The sequence below is a fragment of the Delphinapterus leucas genome, chromosome 9, assembly GCF_059928025.1.
Source record: "Delphinapterus leucas isolate spDelLeu-1000000601 "Yukka" chromosome 9, BTC_Dleu_Yukka2, whole genome shotgun sequence".
Classification (NCBI taxonomy): Eukaryota; Metazoa; Chordata; class Mammalia; order Artiodactyla; family Monodontidae; genus Delphinapterus; species Delphinapterus leucas.
Window position 1 is genome coordinate 28,010,689 of NC_143137.1, and position 21,522 is coordinate 28,032,210.

Below are 21,522 nucleotides of genomic sequence, written 5' to 3' on the forward strand. Positions count from 1 at the left end.
AAATTCTGCTGCTAAAACCTTGAATACTCTTGATTAGATAAATATGAAAATACCAACTTTATGGAAAATCCAAAGTCTGTCTAAGGCTTTTTCTTTTACACTTGTACCTATTATATAAACTTTTGCTGAAGATTTACTTTCTTCATTATGTTCTTATAATCATTCCTAATGACAAGACTAGAAATAGCCATTCAGTCATTCCAAAAACGCTTATGGAATATCTGCTGTATAAAGTCACAGTGCTGAGACAGGGTGGTGAGTGGTAACTGATATATGTGGTCCTTACCCTCACAGACCTTAATGTGTTGTGTTGGAAATAGACATTCATCCAATGTGCCATGCCATACACCATGGCACAGCTGTGGAAGGAATGTCCACATCTCACCAAATACATGTAAGAAGGGCGTATGACCTCATTAGGGATGTCAGGGAGGGCTTCTCTCAGAAAGTGATAGTTGAACTCTGAGGGATGGGGAGAAATTGGAAACATGAGAGGTGAGAACTAAATGAATTTAAATTGTTGGAAATGGATGGAATTGTAAGATATGTGGGACTGATAGGGTAAGACAGCCAACACACAACCAGGGGAGCAGCAAGAACTCAGAGTATTGGTACAAAGGAGCACTTGGTGTCCAAAAAAAACACACCACAAGAAAAGTATCAAAGGGTCTCAGCACAGGAATGTTCCAGATATGAGCTGTCTTGGAAATGTCTGTGACCAACTAATAAGTCTAGAATTCAAGAGCAGGGTGTCAGAGAAAGATCCGCAAGAACAAGAGCAAAGCTGCGTCCTCAGCCTGGAGTATTGGGCAGCTTATCAAAGCAACCACTTAAGCTCAAAGGAACAGGGACTGAGACGCTGAGGCCAAGGTACAGGTCAGAGCTGGCAGGACAGCAAGGGGATCTCACAGCTCAGTCCAAATCTTGACCCAGAATTCACAGTCCTCCTTGATGGCAGGTAAGATTGGTCACAAAGCACAAAAGTGAAGTTCAAGTGATACAGTTTAGGTAAAACAAGGCTGTTGCAGAATGCCAAGTGTCAGGAGGAATTCAAATACCTTTACAAATAACTCACATGAAGATAAGTTAAAGATGGACGTAGACAGTTTGTTTTCTAAATTTTCAGAGCCCTCCAAAAATGTCCTTATTAACTAAGACCAGAGAATAACGTTACAGAAAAAGAGACCTTTCTGGAATCAAACATAATCCATGGCGATTATGATCCAAATTTTACAGAAAACTTTTTGTTTTCAAATATAAATGTTTATAGATTCTAAGTAAAGCAGTGTCAGAAGTGAAGAGGAATTTTTTTAATATTTGTTTGCTTATTTATTTTGGCTGCGCTGGGTCTTAGTTGCAACGTGTGGGATTTTTTTTTTTTAGTTGCAGCATGCAGGCTTCTTAGTTGCAGCATGTATGCGGGACCTAGTTCCCTGACCAGGGATCGAACCCGGGGCCCCTGGGTTTGCGGAGAAGTGCGGAGTCTTACCCACTGGACCACCAGGGAAGTCCCTGAAGAGTATATTTTTCATCATGATTAGGATATTGGTTAATTCTGAACAGAATGCAAAAACCAAGTTATATGGTTGTAGTGCTTAAAGACTCATTAGCAGTCATCTAGTCCAGCTAACTTCCCAGAGTGTGTGCTGGAGAGCGTGACTCCTACATGGTCTTCAGTGAGAGAGAGTCTGTAATTTTGGAGACGCTGCCTGCACTATTCTCCCCCCTCCTGTCCTCACCCTTCAGCGTCTCATTTCCCAGGTCTATTACAGGCTTTTACTAGTCCTCACACACACAGCACTTAGCTTTGTTTAGCTCGGTATCTTTCACAGTTATTTGCTTGCCAAACTCGTTCTGTCTTTGTGTACTACTTCTTTCTATCCAGATGTCCTGAGACACACAGTGGAAAACACGGGATCCCAAATTATCTTCTCGATGATTTTCTTTTTAGAGTGTGTGCAGTTTATAAAATGGGCATTTTATGTACGTATTTCACTTGAATTTAGCGTAAATATGAAGCAGGTAGAACAGATATATCCACTTACAGAAGAGGAAACTGAGGTCTACCATATCTGTGTTAACTCAGGATTACCTGTACCGTATATACAGTTTAAAAGTGTGTGACCATTTTGCATTGCTTTAGGAATTTTGTGCCCCAAAAGGGAAGGTAGTTCCAGTACCTTCCAATACCTTATAAATAATATGTACTATGATACATGCATAAAAGCCTTTGCTAAAACTTTTGTTTCCTTATTTCCAAACCATTTTCAGGGAGAAGAAAGCTTAATGGAGTGTATCACAAAAATATCTAGGAGCGCCTAAGTAAATTATTTCATTTTCATCATCACATGTGCCAGAGGTTTTTTGCTAAATGGTGCGGAGCATCCTTCCCTTTGGAATGTGTCATAGCCCCTAGAGAGTCACATCTTCATAGCGGCTACCCTCCACCCTTCTCCCAGGAGATGGAGGCATAGGCTTGACTCTAAGCAAGTTTGCCTGGTTGGGGTAGGTTACTCAGTACATTCTTGTGACATTTTTTCCCTCTTATCCTCTTCTGAGACATTTTATAATCAACTTGGAAAGGTCACTAATTTTAACTTTTAACAAGGCAGTAAAGTTTCTGCACATGCAGAAAAGTATTATTATATTTCGAAGGACATTTAAACTGAGGAAAAACATGAAACCATGTCTATAAAATATGCACTCTGTAGTAGAGTATATTAGAATGAGACCCTAACATATTTGTATAACTTTCTAAATATCAGCATTGGTAAGGTCATGAACCATTAAAAAAATATGTATTGGGGCACTTTTTCTGCTAATTGAGATATAAAAGGGTACTGATGATCAGTTATTAAAAAATATAGGAAAAACTGCCTTTATAACAAAAGATTTCTCTGTACAGGTTTAGTTCCATGGTTTGGCTTGTGTTTAGCTGTTTAAAACTGCTTTTTGTAGAACTGCTTATAGTATAATTTACCCAGATCAGTTTTGTTTCTAGGTGGTAGTGCATTGCCATTTATATTAGAACACCTCCTTTAAGAGTGGTCACTTGTAGATCTTGATGTCTTAATCTGAGGGTGGAATAGGGCTTTATGGTCTTCTCATCTTGGCAGTTTGCCTATATTCATATTCTAGTTTGTGAATAGCAAGCCAATTTTTAAAAAAATATTTATTGATTGATTGATTGCGCTGGGTCTTAGTTGAGGCTCGAGGGCTCCTTAGCTGCAGCATGCGAACTCTTAGTTGCGGCATTCATGTGGGACCTAGTTCCCTGACCAGGGATTGAACCCGGGCCCCCTACATTGGGAGTGCAGCGTCTTAACCACTGCGCCACCAGGGAAGTCCCAGCAAGCCAGTTTTTAAAGGATAGCATTTATACCTTAGACTGTTAGACTGAATCTGAAAATGCTGATATGAGCTCAAGTTTAACTCCCATCTAGCTGAGATTAAACTAGCAGAAGATGAGACTTCTCAGAAAAAGGGTGGGGGGAGGCAGTTCATGTTGCTGATTCTACAAAATGTGATACAGAAAAGGAAGAACTACATTTTATTCCTTTGCTGTTACAGGTCTCCTGCTGACATAGCACGCGCATTTTAACTTCCTACTGAACAATAGGAGTTTCTGATTTTTCATCATTTCTTTCAGAATGTTCTGTGATTTTGTTTGGTGATGATCCTCTCCTTGCAGCCTCACCTCTTGTTCTCTTTCCCATAAGAATTCAGGAAGTATATAAAAGCCAACTGGAAAGTATTTACTTCTAGGTTTCTTAATGCCCAGGTCACACTGTTGTTTTGAATCAGTTTCTTTTTCTCATCCTTAGCTGAAAACCAAACCAAAAAAAAAAAAAAAAGGCTTAATCTTGTGGGGTTAAATAAAGGAAAGAATGTAGTGAAAGAAGGAAGATTCCTTTTATGCGGGGAAGCTGTGAGCACAGACTGCAGGGAATGACTGAAAGTGCCTGAGGGCATTTGGTCCCTATTGGTTTTCACATCGAATGCAGTGATGCCCACGGATAGCCTGTATTGTTGTCAGTTAAATGGGATCATGAGTGTCTGAAAGGTGTTTGAGAATGAACCGAAAATCATTTTCACAAGTGGATGATTACTTCTGCCACATGTTAACCGAACTCTATCAGAATGGCCCAGATTTTTGAGCCTGCATTAATTGCTCTTTCAACCTTGACTGAGGTTTCTCTTTAAGAAAGCCCTTTCCAGGACTAAACTACTCTATATATTGATTTTTTTTCTTTCTGTATTTTTCCTTGAAAAATGAAGGCTTGTAGAAGAATAGGCTTTATCATTCAACATGTAGATTGATTGTTCCATTTCTTTGAATAAAAAGCTAGTCATAAGTGATCTGCCAAAAGTAATAGTCTTTTTTTTTCAAGCACCAAATAATTCCCAGTTTCTGTATACAGTTATGTTTTTCAAATATTCATTAGTGATGATTTTTCCCCATAAAGTAAAACCATGAACTCCCACACCATGGACTCCGTGCAGATAAATCATCACATGCTCCTTTCTATTAGAACTGTATACCACCACCCTAATTGAGACTAAACTACAGTATTTAGTAATATGTCTGGAGAATTTGTGTGTGTTGAAGTGTTCTTGGAACACTCTTCAAGTTAGAAAGGTTTTATAAGGTGCTTTTAAAGCGTTTGGATAGATGAGTTCTTTATTTCATATTACCATTTTCTATTTCAAATATGGCATAGAGAACATTAGCTGTTTCTTGACTATACTAGAAAAATATAGGGTGTATTGTAGTTTAGACATACTGTGTTATGAAGATGAGTTAAATCTCAGTTTTTAAAACTAATCAAAATGAGCTCTTGAAATTTCATTAACTTTTGTGACTATATATATTAGCAAATAATATATAGCATTTCTAGCAAATGGCTTAACTTATTAGTAAAACTAATTTCAGAGGTTTTTTGGCTTAAAGGAAGGCAAATCACAGAATGTTATATGGGAATCTGTTTTTTTTAAAAAAGAATACTCAAGGGGTACTGAATAAAAAACAAGCATTTAAAGTAATTTTATTTTACAAGCATTGCAATGTGAACATGTGATGAAATGTAAATAGCTATTTGAAAATTCAGCAAAAATAAGCTTCATATTTTACTGATTTTTGTTTCGCTTGAAGATTATTTTTACCAAGCTTCATTTTACTGCATAAATATATTGAGACCATTTTATTGGTAATAGAGTAATGTATGTTGTTAATGATCAACATATCTCTACAGAAAAGTTTTTATTCCTGTTGTCACAGAACATTCTGATGGATTTCATTAAGACTCTGCTTTTGTTTGTCCACAAATGAAAACTTTTAGAAGCAACTGTGGTATGTGTTCCAGCTTGCTTCTTAAGTTAACAGATAACTCTTTTAAGGATCACGTTGAGACCATAGAGGTTGTATAATTTTTAATGTTAAGTATTGAGATTCTCTAATGACATATATAAATGTGATGTAATAGATGAAAAATAATGACCCGTTTGCTTTGTTGATAGTAACTGTATTGACTTGAGGTTTGGCTATGCCAAAACTTTTATTTTCTCTTCTTTTTTTTCTCTCTTTTCTTGACATTTTTCCTAACAGCCTGGTACATAATCTATGTCCATACCGTATTTTAAATATACAAGCGAAAATTCATAAAGTTCATTGTCTCTTAGCTTTCATATTTGAGGATAGAGCACGACCTAAGAATAGTTAGAAATAAATACCAAAAAAAAAGTCGTAGGTGAGTGGATCATTGATAACACGTTAGTTTGTTTTGTGCCTTGTTTTCTAGCTGATTCCTATGTTTCTTTGGGGGAACTAGTACTCTCAATTAGAAACAGCCCTAGAAGAGGGATTAATACTTTAAGATTATTGCTGTATTTATACTGATTTATAAAACCAAATGCTTCAAGGCTTTACTCTTATGTGTTAAATCCGAGCTTTGTGTCAGGGCTGCTAATTTCTTTGTTACCTAATCCCATGTAAGAAGAGAAGATTTTAAAGTTAAGCAGGCAATTTTTTGTTCAAAGGGAACAGCTTCTTAATACCTTACTTAAGTTGGGTGTATTGATGAAAGCAAACACTTTAGAATAGTATCTGAGCAGTTATTTTTAAATAACCCAAAATACTCTAGTTACATGAGTATTGTGATGGATTGGAAATATTTCGATGGAAAAAGTGTTATGTTTAGTATCAGTTTAGCATTGGAAATATGTGCTTTTGAACTGTGTTACGTACATTAGAATATATCTTCTGTCCTCATTTAAATCATCTTGAATCAAATTTAACTCCGATTAGGGAATTTGTTTCCTAGGGTCGTACTCTAGTATAGAGTACTGGAGAATGTAATATGACTACGACTGTGAAAACTGCTGGTATGTGTTCCTCTTCCATCCATTTCTTTGTTGGTTTTTTTTTTTGGCCATGCCACCCGGCTTGTTGCATCTTAAGTTCCCCGACCAGCGATCGAACCTGGGCCCCCTGCAGTGGAAGCTCAGAGTCCTAACCACTGGACCAGCAGGGAATTCCCTCCATGCATTTCTTAGTAACTGAGATAATTTAACAAGGGTGAGAAAACATGTTTTGTTTAAAATCAAATTCTGTAGGTTGATGAAAATGAATCATGTTGAAGGCCCCACCAAAACTAAAACAGAAGACTTGCTTTTGGTTTGCTCTTTAAAACCTTTAAATAAGGTGACAAAAATTCACTCATTAGAGAATGTTGGTCTCATGCTGTGTGATAAGTATTTATTTTATTGGGTAACATTGTAAATTGTCACACAAAACCCAGTTAAATGTGTGTTCCCAGTTTGCCTAGTATTTGGCAGGTCTAATTTACATACTCTGAAAAAAAACTTTTTTAATTTGAGATAATCCTACAATTGAGAGGAAGCTAGTAATGACTCAGCAGGTTACTAAATATTCAGGGAGAATACAGTTGCAGAGCAGACCGCACCCCCTTAACAACATTACCGTACGAGCCAAGGTACTCTCTCTGTCCCAGGTGACAAAAACAAATGCACTTCTTGGAAGATGTTCTCTACACCTTTATGGGGTAGAATCAGATTTCATAAAGCTTTAAAAAAATGAATTTTTCCAGAGTTCAGACACGAAGAAAATAATATTAATAATAGATTTCTTAAATTCTAAACTATTTTTATGAAACAGAAATAAGTGACAAGAAAATAACTCTCAAGGATTTGATTAATCATCACTATTGCCATTGTATGTCAAATAGATTTGGTCCTACCAGGTGTACCTTCTCCTTTTACAGAACTATGCAATTATAACTGAAGTTCATGGTAATGACCCCAAGATGTTTATAGGGTCCTTTTCTAAATCATTAAAGAATGATCAAATTATATTTTATGACTATTTGAAGTCAACCTATTGTATACAAATTCTTTAAAAATTCATTATAGATGAATATACAGAGTCTATACAGAATAACTCATTTTTCAGTAATCATTGCTGTGTAAGTATAACGAAATGAATCTATTGCCTAGTATAACATGTTAAATGTAACTTTAGTGTATTTTTCTGAAATTAAAGTGCTAAGCATAAAGATGAGTTATGAGAGAATGCATCTTGAGTGATGAACTAGGCGATTGGGACTGACATGTATACAGTGATGTGCATAAAATTGATGACTAAAAAAAAAGAAAAAAGGCCCAACACGGTCAAAAATAAAAATAAATAAAATAAATAAATTCAAAAAAAGAATGCATCTTGGTTTTTACAGATGCTTGCTAATAAATGGATTATCTGATTGTAACCAAATATTCAAATGATTTTGGCTCCATTTTCCTTACTTTCTTTACACTTTAATCGTCCCCTGATGAGACAACCCACCTACAGAGAATTTAGACTGCTCTAAATATCAGAACTTGAGAATAGCTTTGAAAACTGGAAAACCCATTTAACCATTAAAGTTTATAGGAATTCGCCACTGTACTCAAGATAAAGTGACAAAGATCCTCATCTTTGGTCTATAGATATTCAACTTAGTCATGTCAGAAGTATTGTTTATGGAGCTGTAATGCCCACATCCTTCAAATCCTTAATTAAAGTGATTTTTTTCTAATGATAAAAGTAAGATGAGTTCTCATACATTGTTAATGACAATGCAAAATTGTACAGCCATGGAAAACAATCTGGCAGCTTCTTATAAAGTTAAACACACTTTCACTGTAACTCAGTAATCCCAATCCTAGATATTTACCTAGGAGAAATGCAAACATGTGCCCACACAAAGACTTACATGTGAATGGCTATAGCAGCTTTATTTACGGTAGCCAAAAAGGTGGAGACAACTCAAATGTCCACCAACTGGTAAAAGGATAAACACATTGAAGTCATCCATTGAAATAAAAAGGGATGAACTCCTGATACAGACAAAAGCTGAATCTCGAAAACTTTATACTAAGTGAAAGATGCCAGACACCAAAGGCTACATACTGTGTAATTCCACTTATATGACATCCTGGAAAACAAAAAACTATAAGGTCAGAAATCAGGTCAGTGGTTGCAAAGCTGCAGATGTGAGGAGGAGATGGTTCATAAAAAGGCATGAAGGAACCTTTGGGTGGGGGGGTGGGAGTGTTCTATAAATTCACTGTGGTGGTCACATCCCTCCTATTTCAAGTTTCGTCCAATTATATACCTAAAATGGGTGAATTTTACTTTAGGTAATCTACCAGTATACCTTACTTAAATGACAACAACAAAAAAAAGGAAGACATGCTCAAGATAGAAATTGTGAAAATGGAGAAAGGTGTGCAGAAGAAAATAAAATTTATCTTTAATCTCACCAGCCAGGTACTCACTTCAGGTTTCCCATTTTGATACATCTTTCTGGATTTTTTTCCCCATGCATACAGTATAAGTTCATGTGACAGCTTTTTAAAAACAACATTATTATGATTTTCCATTATCATTCTTTCTGGCCTCAGTCTTTATTTTTTTTTAACATCTTTATTGGAGTATAATTGCTTTTCAATGGTGTGTTAGTTTCTGCTCTATAACAAAGTGAATCAGCTATACGTATACATATGTCCCCATATCTCTTCCCTCTTGTGTCTCCCTCCCTCCCACCCTCCCTATCCCACCCGTCCAGGTGGTCACAAAGCACCGAGCTGATCTCCCTGTGCTATGCGGCTGCTTCCCACTAGCTATCTGTTTTACATTTGGTAGTGTATATATGTCCATGCCACTCTCTCGCTTTGTCCCAGCTTACCGTTCCCCCTCCCCATGTCCTCAAGTCCATTCTCTAGTAGGTCTGTGTCTTTATTCCCGTCTTGCCCCTAGGTTCTTCAAAACTTTTTTTTTTTAATATTCCATATATGTGTGTTAGCATACGGTATTTGCTTTTCTCTGACCTCATTCTGTATGACAGACTCTAGGTCCATCCACCTCACTACAACTAACTCAGTTTTGTTTCCTTTTATGGCTGAGTAATATTCCATTGTATATATGTGCCACATCTTCTTTATCCATTCATCTGTTGGTGGACACTTAGGTTGCTTCCATGTCCTGGCTATTGTAAATAGAGCTGCAGTGAACATTGTGGTACATGACTCTTCTTGAATTATGGTTTTCTCAGGGTATATGCCCAGTAGTGGGATTGCTGGGTCGTATGGTAGTTCTATTTTTAGCATTTTAAGGAGCCTCCATACTGTCCTCCATAGTGGCTGTATCAATTTACATTCCCACCAACAGTGCAAGAGGGTTCCCTTTTCTCCACACCCTCTCCAGCATTTACTGTTTGTAGATTTTTTGATGATGGCCATTCTGACTGGTGTGAGGTGATAGCTCATTGCAGTTTTTTTTTTTTTCAATCTTTATTGGAGTACAGTTGCTTTACAATGGTGTGTTAGTTTCTGCTCTATAACAAAGTGAATCAGTTATACATATACATATGTTCCCATATGTCTTCCCTCTTGCGTCTCCCTCCCTCCCACCCTCCCTATCCCACCCCTCTAGGTGGTCACAGAGCACCGAGCTGATCTCCCTGTGCTATGCGGCTGCTTCCCAGCTGCTCCACAGCATGTGGGATCTTCCCAGACTGGGGCACGAACCCGTGTCCCCTGCATCGGCAGGCAGATTCTCAACCACTGTGCCACCAGGGAAGTCCTGGATTCCTTTTATTCCTTTTTCTTCTCTGCTGTGGCTAAAACTTACAAAACTATGTTGAATAAGAGTGGTGAGAGTGGGCAACCTTGTCTTGTTCCTGATCTTAGTGGAAATGGTTTCCGTTTTTCACCAGTGAGGACAATGTTGGCTGTGGGTTTGTCACATGTGGCCTTTATTATGTTGAGGTGAGTTCCCTCTATGCCTACTTTCTGGAGGATTTTTTATCATAAATGGGTGTTGAATTTTGTTGAAAGCTTTCTCTGCATCTACTGAGATGATCATATGGTTTTTCTCCTTCAATTTGTTAATATGGTGTATCAAGTTGATTGATTTGCGTATATTGAAGAATCCTTGCATTTCTGGAATAAACCCCACTTTATCATGGTGTATGATCCGTTTAATGTGCTGTTGGATTCTTTTTGCTAGTATTTTGTCGAGGATTTTTGCATGTATGTTCATCAGTGATATTGGCCTGTAGTTTTCTTTCTTTGTGACATCTTTGTCTGGTTTTGGTGTCAGGGTGATGGTGGCCTCATAGAATGAGTTTGAGAGTGTTCCTCCCTCTGCTATATTTTGGAAGAGTGAGAAGGATAGGTGCTAGCTCTTCTCTAAATGTTTGATAGAATTCGCCTGTGAAGCCATCTGGTCCTGGGCTTTTGATTTTGGCATCACTCTTAACGGCAACGTAATCATTTTAACTGCTTGATTCTTAGATGGTTTTTGAATTTTTACTCTTAAATGACATTGATGAACATCTTTTTTCTTCATTCTCCCCTCAATTTTAAATGTGTCTTTTACGCCAAGAATCTGCTTTTATACAGTGAAAAAGCAGCTAGATGGTGATATTGATGCCTGATTCCAGAACTCATGCTTATAGTGAAAAAACTCAGAGTTGTTGAAGTTTAATCTGTTCTTATTCAGTATAGTTAACTTTTCTGATCTCTTTTATATATGTTCAAAAAATTTTTATGTAAAATGTTTGTCTGGCTAATATGAAAACTAAAGGGCAGGAGCTATCATATTTTTCCTACATAGCATTTGTAACATTTCCTTTATGCAGAAATGTTTACTTCTGTTGAATGTAATTTTTTTCTTATATAGAGACTAAAACTCTTATGAGCAATTCCTTTCTAGAAATGTTTGATCAATTGTGACTTCTTCTGTATATATTCTGTTGAATTCTAGTGCAGTAGTCCATAATACCTCAAGGCCCAACATCCAAATGCTTACCTTGGTTCCGGTCTTGAATTGTCTTTTATTCTAATAATATCTTTCAGTATACACGTGTACATCCACCCACCCCTCTGCTTTCTGTCTTCACAGAAACCATACCTTTTCATTCCAAATGTGGTGAGGCATCATTTTTAATGAGGTTGCAGATGACAGTATTATCCCTTATGCAGAACCTTCACTGTCAGCAAGACTTACACTTGCTTGTGGTGTTGATGGTTTGTGTGTCCCTATTCACTTTCACTGATGTCTGACCTAGTAGCCCAGCAGCATGCTAAGTGAGACACGTTGAAGAAGCAGCCTGTGGTCACAGGCAGAGGTTATTCCAGGTGCCCTCTTGGCTCCTCTGCAGCTATTTGGTGCACTCCTTGCCAGTGAACTTGTACAGAGAGCATCTGTCGTGTCCACAGTGTATAGCTCCTGAGGTCATTGCTGTTAACCCTGTAATAGGAGCTTGGGTGTATGCCTTTCAGCAGAGGGAAATTACATAGGGAAGACAGAAAGAGAGCAACTAAACACCTATCACTGGCACCATAGAAGAGAAATTAGAGGCTAGAGCAAAGATGGGGCAAAGGGTTTCAAGGGGCTCTCAGGAGGAGATAGTGAACAGGTGAGAACAGTAGCGGTAGATATTTCTGATAGACTCTAAATGCATTCGCATTACATCCACAAGCGCAGACGATAGGTCATCAAGGGTATTGTGAGAACCAAATAGAAGTTTGCCAAACCCTTCAGCTAGCTGATGTGTCTGAGAGAAAGAAAATATATAATTAATTTGGGCAGTTTGGGGTGATGCTTTCTAGGCAAGAGCCTAGGATTTATGTCAACTTTTAGTAAGCCCATGTTTGTTTGTATGTTTTTATTCAGAAAATTTAGAAACACAGGGAATAAAGAAGACAACTCAAATCTTCCATAATCCCACCACTCAAAGGCACCATTACTAAAATTTTGGAATATCTATTTTGTATTTTTTTTTTTTTACAAATTTCAAATCACTAAGTATTTATGTATCAATAGTTTTGAATCTGCTCTTTTCCCATAATATTATGCAATGAAATTTTCTTTGTTATTTTATCAAAAATATTTTTTCAGTGGCATAGTATTTCTATGCATTTTCTAGCATTTATTAAACATTCACCTACTGTTGGACATTTAAGTTGTCACCTTTTTCATAATATAAATAACGCTGTTCTGAGTATCCATGTAGCATACATCTTTGTGTATGTATCTAATTATTTCCCTAATTCCATGATGAAGAGGTGGAGACCGTTTCTATATACTGCCATGTTATCCTACAGGAAGGTGGTCTTATGTTACACTCCACTAGCAGTGAATAAGAAATCCCATCATTTCAGCACACCTTAGCTAATATCCCATATTTTTTTTCAAAAGGGGGCAAAGAGTATGTTTGTTTTGTTTTACAGAAGAGAATTATTTTCATAAGACAGAAACTAAAAATTCAAGCTAAGGTTTCAGTTTTAAAAATTGATAGAAAGTCTGAAGACTTTAAGCCCCTAAACAAACTATTAGCTATAGTCCTTTTTTTAAATCACTCAGAATTGTTTATAAATTAAGTTAGTTTGCATAGCCTCAGCAGTGTTAAACCTCCACATTAGAAAAAGGAATTGTGATAAAATACTGAAAAGTCTTACTTTAATTTAAAAATTAGCTCTCTATTTGTCATTTTAAACTTCTAACAATGTTTCCCACTTTTGTAGGAGGTATGTGGTATAATTTTAAATAGCTCTCCATGACACACTCATACCTGATTAATTTTTAATTTCTTCTCTTTCCTCCTTGATACTTAAGCTTACATCTGTATATTCGGTAAGAACAAAAGTTCTCTTCTCCAACGATTGACTACTTGAATCATTTCAATTTAGGTTACTAATAGCAGTGCAAAGTTAAACAAAAGCCTTGGTTGAAACTGTGTTAAATTATACAGTGTCATCTTCATTATTATCTAAATTTCATAGTTAGGAAAATTTGCAGTAAGAAGCTTGCATAAGTCAGGCAAATCTCCAAATTATGGAGCTGGCAGGGACCTCAGAAATCATCACATCCAGTCCTTTCATTTGATAGTTGAGGAAATGGAAACTGAGATTGGTGCAGGCACATCTCGGGAACACTCAGCTGAACAGCGACCCTTCTCCATGGGTTCTGGACTCTGCAGCCAGCTCCCTGCGAGGCCACACTTCTCAGCCCCGGTCATCTGAGAGCTGAAACATTTGGCACTATAGCCTCAATTCGTAGCCTTTGTCTCTCCTAAGAAATATGTATGAGAATAAAATTCCTACTGCTTCTTTGATTATCCTTTCTAACTCCAACTTCGCTCAATTTGTGGGAAGAACTGACAATTGACAAGCCACATAAATCAATTCCCTTTCAAAAGCCTTATAACAGGCTCAGTCATTTTGTAACACAGAAGCTGCGTGCTGTCACAGATTCCAAATGAACTAAACTTTGCCTTTAGCAGGCTCGTTGCAAGAATGAATACCTATGGAAGAAATATGATTACGTGGAACCACACCATTATTCATGTAAAGTATTCTTTTACTTGTTTTTCTTACCAGATATCTGTATGCCCTTGGACAGAAGGTTTGGAAAAGATGGAAAAAACGTTACTTTGTTCTTGTTCAGGTAAGTAGATTTTTTTCCTGTCACATAATCACTCTAAGCCATTCTCAAATTTTTTGTGGGTTGTATCTATCAATATTCACTGTATCAGAAATTAAAACTGAGAAATTTTAAAAATATTTTAATTCATTTTAAAATAAAATTGGTAGGTCCATTATATGCCAACGCAAATAACCTTTTTATTTAAAATAACTATTTTTCAGGCCAAACATTTTAGTGATATAAGTGGCATTACTTTATGCTTTTGTACCCCTCTTTAATATTCTGGCTTAATAAAATAGAATGCAGCTGCATTTTCACATCAGCTTCTGCCTTCAATCTGTTGCAATCTCAGGTGAAATTTAGCCTCTGGAAAACTCCGCTATACGCTCTTGAGAGAGTAAGTGTGAAACAGGCAAAGATGTTTGAATATTGTTAGAAAAATGGTTTTGACTTCCCAAGTCCCTGAAAGGATCTTGAAGAGCTCTGGGATCCCAAGAGCATACCTTGAGAGTCACTGCATTGTTCGATAGTTCATAGATAAAACTTAATACATAGAAACATGCATTTTTATAAAAATGTAATATATATATATCACTTATTCACATGTACAGGTCTTTAAATTACCTTGACTGATAGATTTGTTTGTGATAGGATTCTGAATGTAGACAGGATATTGGAATGTACACTTCAGTTGACTCTTTTTTGTTTTGGTTTGGTTTTTGAATCATGGATGACCTCTGCTCATGGAATATACTTATTTAGTTAAAGTTACATTAAAGAATAAATTTGAGTAATAGTCATTCCATTTCATGATAAATCCAAGCTGTTTTGTTCCCAATGAATATATATGAAAAGAGAAGCTCTCTTGGGATCCTTAACACAAAACAGTCTGTAAAATCTCATCAATTCCTATTCACACGTAAGTAGTTTAAATAGCCCAGATCAGATTAACATGGTGAAATTCCAAGGAAAGAAAATTATTTGCTGTCTTCCAGAAATAAAGCCATCTATCAACTGCTGGATAAAATTATTTTATTGATGTGCCATAATAGCATGGTAACTTCATGAAAAGTATAACCTTTTCATCAAAAGTGCTTTTTTTCCCCTGGGTAAAGTGTGACTTTTTCTTATGTAAATAGAACCAATATTTGGTCAACGAGTTTAATAAAAGATGCACACACATGTGCGCACACACACTGACAATCTTTTGATATAAACCCCAAGCATTTGCTTTGAGAAAGGGCTCCCTGTTGGGAGTTCTCAGTGATCCTCCTCCAAAAACCACACCTATAAGCCATCTTCTTTGGTTTCCAGGTTTAATTTCTTGGCATTGGCACAAGAATTGAAATGCATTTACCAGGCAGTTTGAGTGCAGATCTTTCTCCAGTTATAGATGTCTCACCCACATCTAATTTGACAAGTTTGTGTTAGTGACTTGTCTTTGTCAAATCTTTCCAAACATTCAACTGATTTTTTGTAGGAAGTGCAGCTTCTTTTTCATAGTCATATGTCATTCATTTACATAGAATCTCATAAGTTCCCATCCCATAAGTTCAATAGCTCATGTTATTGGCCTAATAAGCAAACCCTACTGACTCTTAGCAAGCCTAGAGTTTAACTGGTGGAAATATGTATGAGAGCACATGGGAATGTCACCCAGTAACCACAGATGTTCAACATGTCATACCTTTTAGTCGATATGGTTTTTTTAGAGCAGTTTTAGGTTCACAACAAAATTTAAGGGAAGGTACAGAGATTTCCTATATATCCTCTGTCCCCAGACATAGCCTTCTCCACTGTCAACCTCACTCACCAGAATGGTACATTTGTTACCAAGGATGAACCTACGTTGACACATCATCTTCATCAAAAGTCCGTAGTTTTTATTAGGGTTCACTTTTGGTGTTTTACCTCTGTGTATTTGGACAAACATACTATTCATTATTGTAACATCATACAAAGCATTTTCACTGCCTTGAAAATCCTCTGTGTTCTGCCTATCATCTTCCCCTCCACCTTTGGCAACCCTTGATCTTTTTACCATAGTTTTGCTGTTTCCAGAAAGTCATAGAGTTGGAATCATGCAATATGTAGCCTTTTCAGATTAGCTTCTTTCACTTACGAATTTGCATTTAAGATTTTCCATGTTTTTTCATAGCTCAAAAGCTCATTTCTTTTTAGCACTAAATAATATTCCATTGTCTGGATGAATCACAGTTTATTTATTCATCTGCTGAAGGACATCTTGGTTGCTTCCAAATTTTGGCAATTATGAATTGAGCTGCTGTACACGTTTGTGTGCAGGTTTTTGTATAGACATAACTTTCCAGCTCCTTTGGGTAAATGCCAAGGAATGTGATTGCTGGATCATATTCATTATTTTTTTAAAGAATGAATCAGAGAGTGTTTGTTATGTAGAGATCCAGTGAAGTGACAGTAGGCTAAAGAGTTTCTTATATACTGACTGTTTTAATATGAAAACTAGGCCTTAGCAGATCAGTTTTGAGAGGTCAAATGGACACCTCATGCTTCTGGCCAGGTAAAGTTCAAGGTAATCCTTTGCTTCTTACCTTATTTTCTGGCATATGATCACAAGAATCAAGTTATAAAACAACCACGTATACTTTATCACCCCATAAGAGAGTTTAGAAATGAAAGAAGAAAGTTGAATACTTTTGAGATCATTAATTGGTATGTCTTTTAGGAACATTAACCATGTCTTTGGAGAGCTAGAAAGTTCTCCACGTAACAAAAATATGTTTAACATTTTAAAGGCAAAATTCAGTTTAAACCAAAGGAGGTAAACCTCTATACCCCGTAATTAAAATTTAGGAGAAACACCACCAAACTATCATGAATTCAGATTTATTCTACCTGAGGTATCATTTTAAAATTTGAAGTCATATTTAAGCATTGTATCTTTACACAAATATATGTAAGTACGTGTACTCACACAAAGAATCCCATGCCCAAGTGTTTTGAGATTTACACGCCAGTAGTTTGGCAACTTTTTGAAGTTTTAAATACAATTGAATCTTCCTTCCAATTCCAAATGTAATGGGAAGACAAACTGAATGTACCCACTTCAAAATCAAGATGGGTATGTATGGAGATTGAGCAAGAAGGCCTCATTGGGTAGAGCCAGGTAGTTTTATCAGTATTTTTAAAGATAGCTCTCATTCTATTGGCAAATAGTTCGTAGATCTGTACCTGCAGGCTGCACTATTAAAAGGTGAAGGAGTCATTTTCGGAGAGGACAGTATACCCCTGCTGTGTCTGCTGCCGCCATCGTCAGAATAGTGCTCTGGTGATAATGTGAATCTCATCACCACTTGTGAGTGTGTATTATATGAGTGATATAGCTGGAGATCTAGCCATCAGCCCAAGAATTTGTACTCATAAAAATTGATTGAGAGTCGGGTTTGGTCAGTTGCAAAGTCATTGTTCAAAGGGAACACTTGCAGAGCTGTTGAGGTGAAGAGACTTTTCAAAGACTCTTGTATAAACATTTAAAAGAGTTGAAAATGGGAAAATGAATTACTTATCAATGTGGGGTGTTTATTTAGCTTCTAAGTAAGATTAGTTTTGGACCCCATTTAGATTCTGAAGCCAGTATAGTGACAGTATTAATTAGATCTTTCATGTATCTAAGAGGCTGCATTTGTTTTTCATGAAGGTAAATTTTGGTTCAAGCCAAACTGAAAGAACAGTGATTTTGAGGAATATGTTTGAACTCTTACCAAAACTTACTTGTGTTTGTATTAAACTTATATGTGTTTGTTATGCTTATTCAGTGTTCTAGTATTACATTTGGAGGATATCACTGGCGTAAAGTACTTATGACACTAATATGTTTTAGTTCATTATAATAAACCATTCAGTAGCTTTAAAATTCTATACTTGTGTTTATGATTTAACCAAACCGAATGATTTCATAATTCTGTATTCAGCTAATGCCTATTCAAAAAACTGTATGCCCCCAGATATTGCATATTCTGTGGTAATATAAAAATTCCTGAATCACTCATCTATTAATACAATTATTGCTATATTTAATCTAATATTTATTATGCAAATGTGGCAGGCATTTATGGGGAGCACTTTTACTACATTATCTCTTTTACTCTTCAGAATAAGGTTTATTTGAGGGTAGGTATTATCCCCACGGTACAGATTAAATTGATGTACAAAGAGGTTATATAATTTGCCCAGAATTATACAGTTAGTAAGTGGTGGCGACAAGTGATCAGTCCAGTTCTGTCAGTCTCTAGAGGCTAAGCTCTTATGTCCTCTGTCACGGCGCCATGATCAAATTAATGCACACAACCCCAGCTGATCTGAAGACAAACAGAAAAAACGAATAATCACCGTGGATCATTCATTTCACGAAGTACAAAACAGTGTTACTCCATTAAAGAAATGGCCAGTGACTGATGGCATAAAGAGTCCCATGCTCATGAAGGCCACTTACCGTATGACATGCCTGGAAACTGAAGAAGGTAGACATGTGTGTTGTTTGGGCCCTGTATCAGAGTGTGCACTGCTTGTTGTCGATGTGTCAGAATCATGACTTGAAGTTGCTGCAAACAACAGCGGGCTATCAAGACATAATGTTAATTACACATCAGCTGAGTTGGCACAGGATATAAACAGTCAGCCATGCCACTGAGTGATCATTACATGCTGCAAACATACGAGAGCCACTCTGTTAGTGACATGCCATCAAAATCTGCTCTAAACTTAAAGAAGTGGCTGCCCCAGCCTACTGATATCTGAAATATTCAGCACACCTGGAGCAGCACTGCAGCAGGCTACTGTCACAGTTCTGAGAATGCCACTAACTGCAGGAAATTATATGGTCTAGGTTTAGTCTTAGGACATAAGCTGATGTTTGCTTATAGTAATGCAAAGTGAATAAATAAGCTGCTGTCAAGTCAAGAAAGTCATAGGGTAGTGGCTCTCTGGCTTCATGTTTTAAACTGATGTAAAATGTACAAACCCAAGACATACTCAGTATAGGATAAAACCAAACCATACACAAGTATTTATGGCAGCAAATGAAAGGCGCTCTTCAGCACCCCTACCAGCACGGCCACCTTATTCCAGTCTTCCCCCCCAATAGCCAAATAACCATTGCTAGTAGTTTGACCTTTTAAACTTGTTTCAGTCTAATCCAACCCTAATGGAATCATTCCATGTATTGATACATTTGTGAATTGTTTTGATCCTCCTTTTTTTTTTTTACTGGAGTATAATTGCTTTACAGTATTGTGTTAGTTTCTGCTGTACAACGAAGTGAATCAGTTATGTGTATACGTATATCCCCTCCCTCCCACCCCACGCCCTATCCCACCCATCTAGGTCATCACAGAGCACTGAGCTGAGCTTCCTGTGCTATACTGCAAGTTCCCACTAGCTGTCTGTTTTACACAAAGTAGTGTATTTATGTCAAACTTGATCTCCCAATTCATCCCACCACCCCCTTCATCCCCTGTGTCCACACATCCGTTCTCTATGTCTGCGTCTTCTCTATTGCTGCCCTGCAAATAGGTTCATCTGTACCATTTTTCTAGATTCCACGTATATGTGTTAATATACGATATTTGTATTTCTCTTTCTGACTTACTTCACTTTGTTTGACAGACTCTATGTCCATCCACATCTCTACAAATGACCCAATTTCATTCTTTTTTTATGGCTGAGTAATATTCCATTGTATATATGTACCACATCTTCTTTTAAAATATATCATAAAGTTACCATGTCAGTATTTTAAAATCTGTTTTATTCTTTTTAATGGACAATTGGATCCCATAGTGTAGATTAAGATAATTTATATAACAGTTCCCCTTTTTGAGACATTTAAGTTCCTTTTTTTAATCAACAAATAATGCTGGAATCAATATAGATGCATAATCTTTAGGTGTGTTGGGAGTATTCCTATAGAAATGAAATTGCTGGGCCAAAGGCATAGATACCTATAATATGAAGTAAGATTTATAAAGCTCTAGCTGACTCATGAATGCTTAAATACTCACCAAAACTTTTTTTTTTATTTGTCTTTTTTTATAGTTAATGGTCATTATGTGTCAAGTTGCATGTATTATCTTTCAAAATGCACGTATGAAAGAAACTTGAAAATTCTTTTGGTTGTGGAGCTTATTTGGAACAAAATCTCAGAGGAAAAGAATTTTTTTAAGTTTCATTTTTAAGATAACTTTTGCTTTGTGATAATTGAGTTTTCCATAGCCAAAAAAAAAAAGAACCAAAAACAAGAAAATGGCCATATTAATTTATACAATTTACCTTTGGGCATTAACGAACTAATGCATTTACTCTTCAAAATGGTTCTAAAATATCATTTACCTATGTCTCAAGAGCTAAAACTGTAAAAGAAAGTAGAGTGCAAGTAGGGCTGAATTTGGTTAAGGAGTATCTCATACAGATCGGGATATGATCGCAATGCAAAAATTCCTCTTTTGCATATACCCTGTGTTCCCTTAAAATTTGTGTTGTTATTTTCATGTTTAGAGTGCAAAGAAATGTCTATTTCTCTTCTTTTCTAGCTCATATCTATATGAAAGCAAAGGCCCTATGAATGAGGAATGTACAATATTGTGACAATATCCTTTATCTGAATTAAATTTTAATGGGCTTAATTTTTTTGTTTTATAAGACTCAGCTTTAAAATGCTGTATGTGTATATCTTTATGTATATGCATGCATTCGTATGCATACATATCTTTACACATACATGTGTAGTGTTCCTGCCACATAATTAAGACTTGGTAAATGTAAGATAAATTAATATCTCACCTTTAATTTGGGTTCCTTCTCAAACCTCTATATGGAACATAAAAACTGACTTATATTTGGGCATACTTGAACCAAAACGTTGGTGTCGTCTTTGATGACTCTTTTTTCATTGCCCCCAATGTCAGTCAGAAAATACTGTTTTATCTACAGCCAGAACAGTATCCTGCTTACATTCAATTCTTTCCATCTTCTCTGCTCCTGTTCTAGTTGAAACCACTATTATCTTCACATGGATTTTCACAATAGAATCCCAGCTGTTCTCTCTGCTTCTACTTTCTACCATTCTCTTTACAATCCATTCTTCACATTGCCAGAATAATCTACTTGAAGCATAACTCAGATTTTGCCAATTTTCTGTCTAAATCCCTCCATGACTTCCCATTACACTTAGAATAACCTCTGACTCTAGCCTAGAGAAGGTCCTATATATTGTACATATTGTGGCCTCTAGCTTCCTCTTTGATGAGTCCCTGCCTGTGTCTGAGCAGCACCGTGACTTGTAATGCCCTGCGCCCAGATTAATCGCAGTGCCAAGAGCTGGAGTTTAGCACCTCCAAGTCACCAGCCCCCTCTCTCAAATATATGATAATATGAGTTTATTTCTAAAGTGTGATTTCTATGCAAATATGCCTTTGAATTAAGTCTCCCTACCTTTCTTCCACTCAGTTGTTGCTTGGCTACCCCTAAATGCATCTAAAGAAATTCTGAACAGTTTTTCT

The 21,522-nt window shown here is 36.5% G+C and overlaps 1 protein-coding gene across 2 annotated transcripts in view; it reads left to right on the forward strand.

Moving 5' to 3' along the window:
- Window positions 1–21,522, forward strand: part of CADPS2 (calcium dependent secretion activator 2) — a 497,272-nt gene that overhangs the window by 287,306 nt on the left and 188,444 nt on the right. For both annotated transcript variants that reach the window (XM_022582192.3, XM_022582255.3), the window contains exon 9: window positions 13,942–14,008. In XM_022582192.3, the coding sequence (XP_022437900.2) occupies window positions 13,942–14,008 (67 nt within the window). The remainder of the gene's footprint in view (window positions 1–13,941; window positions 14,009–21,522) is intronic.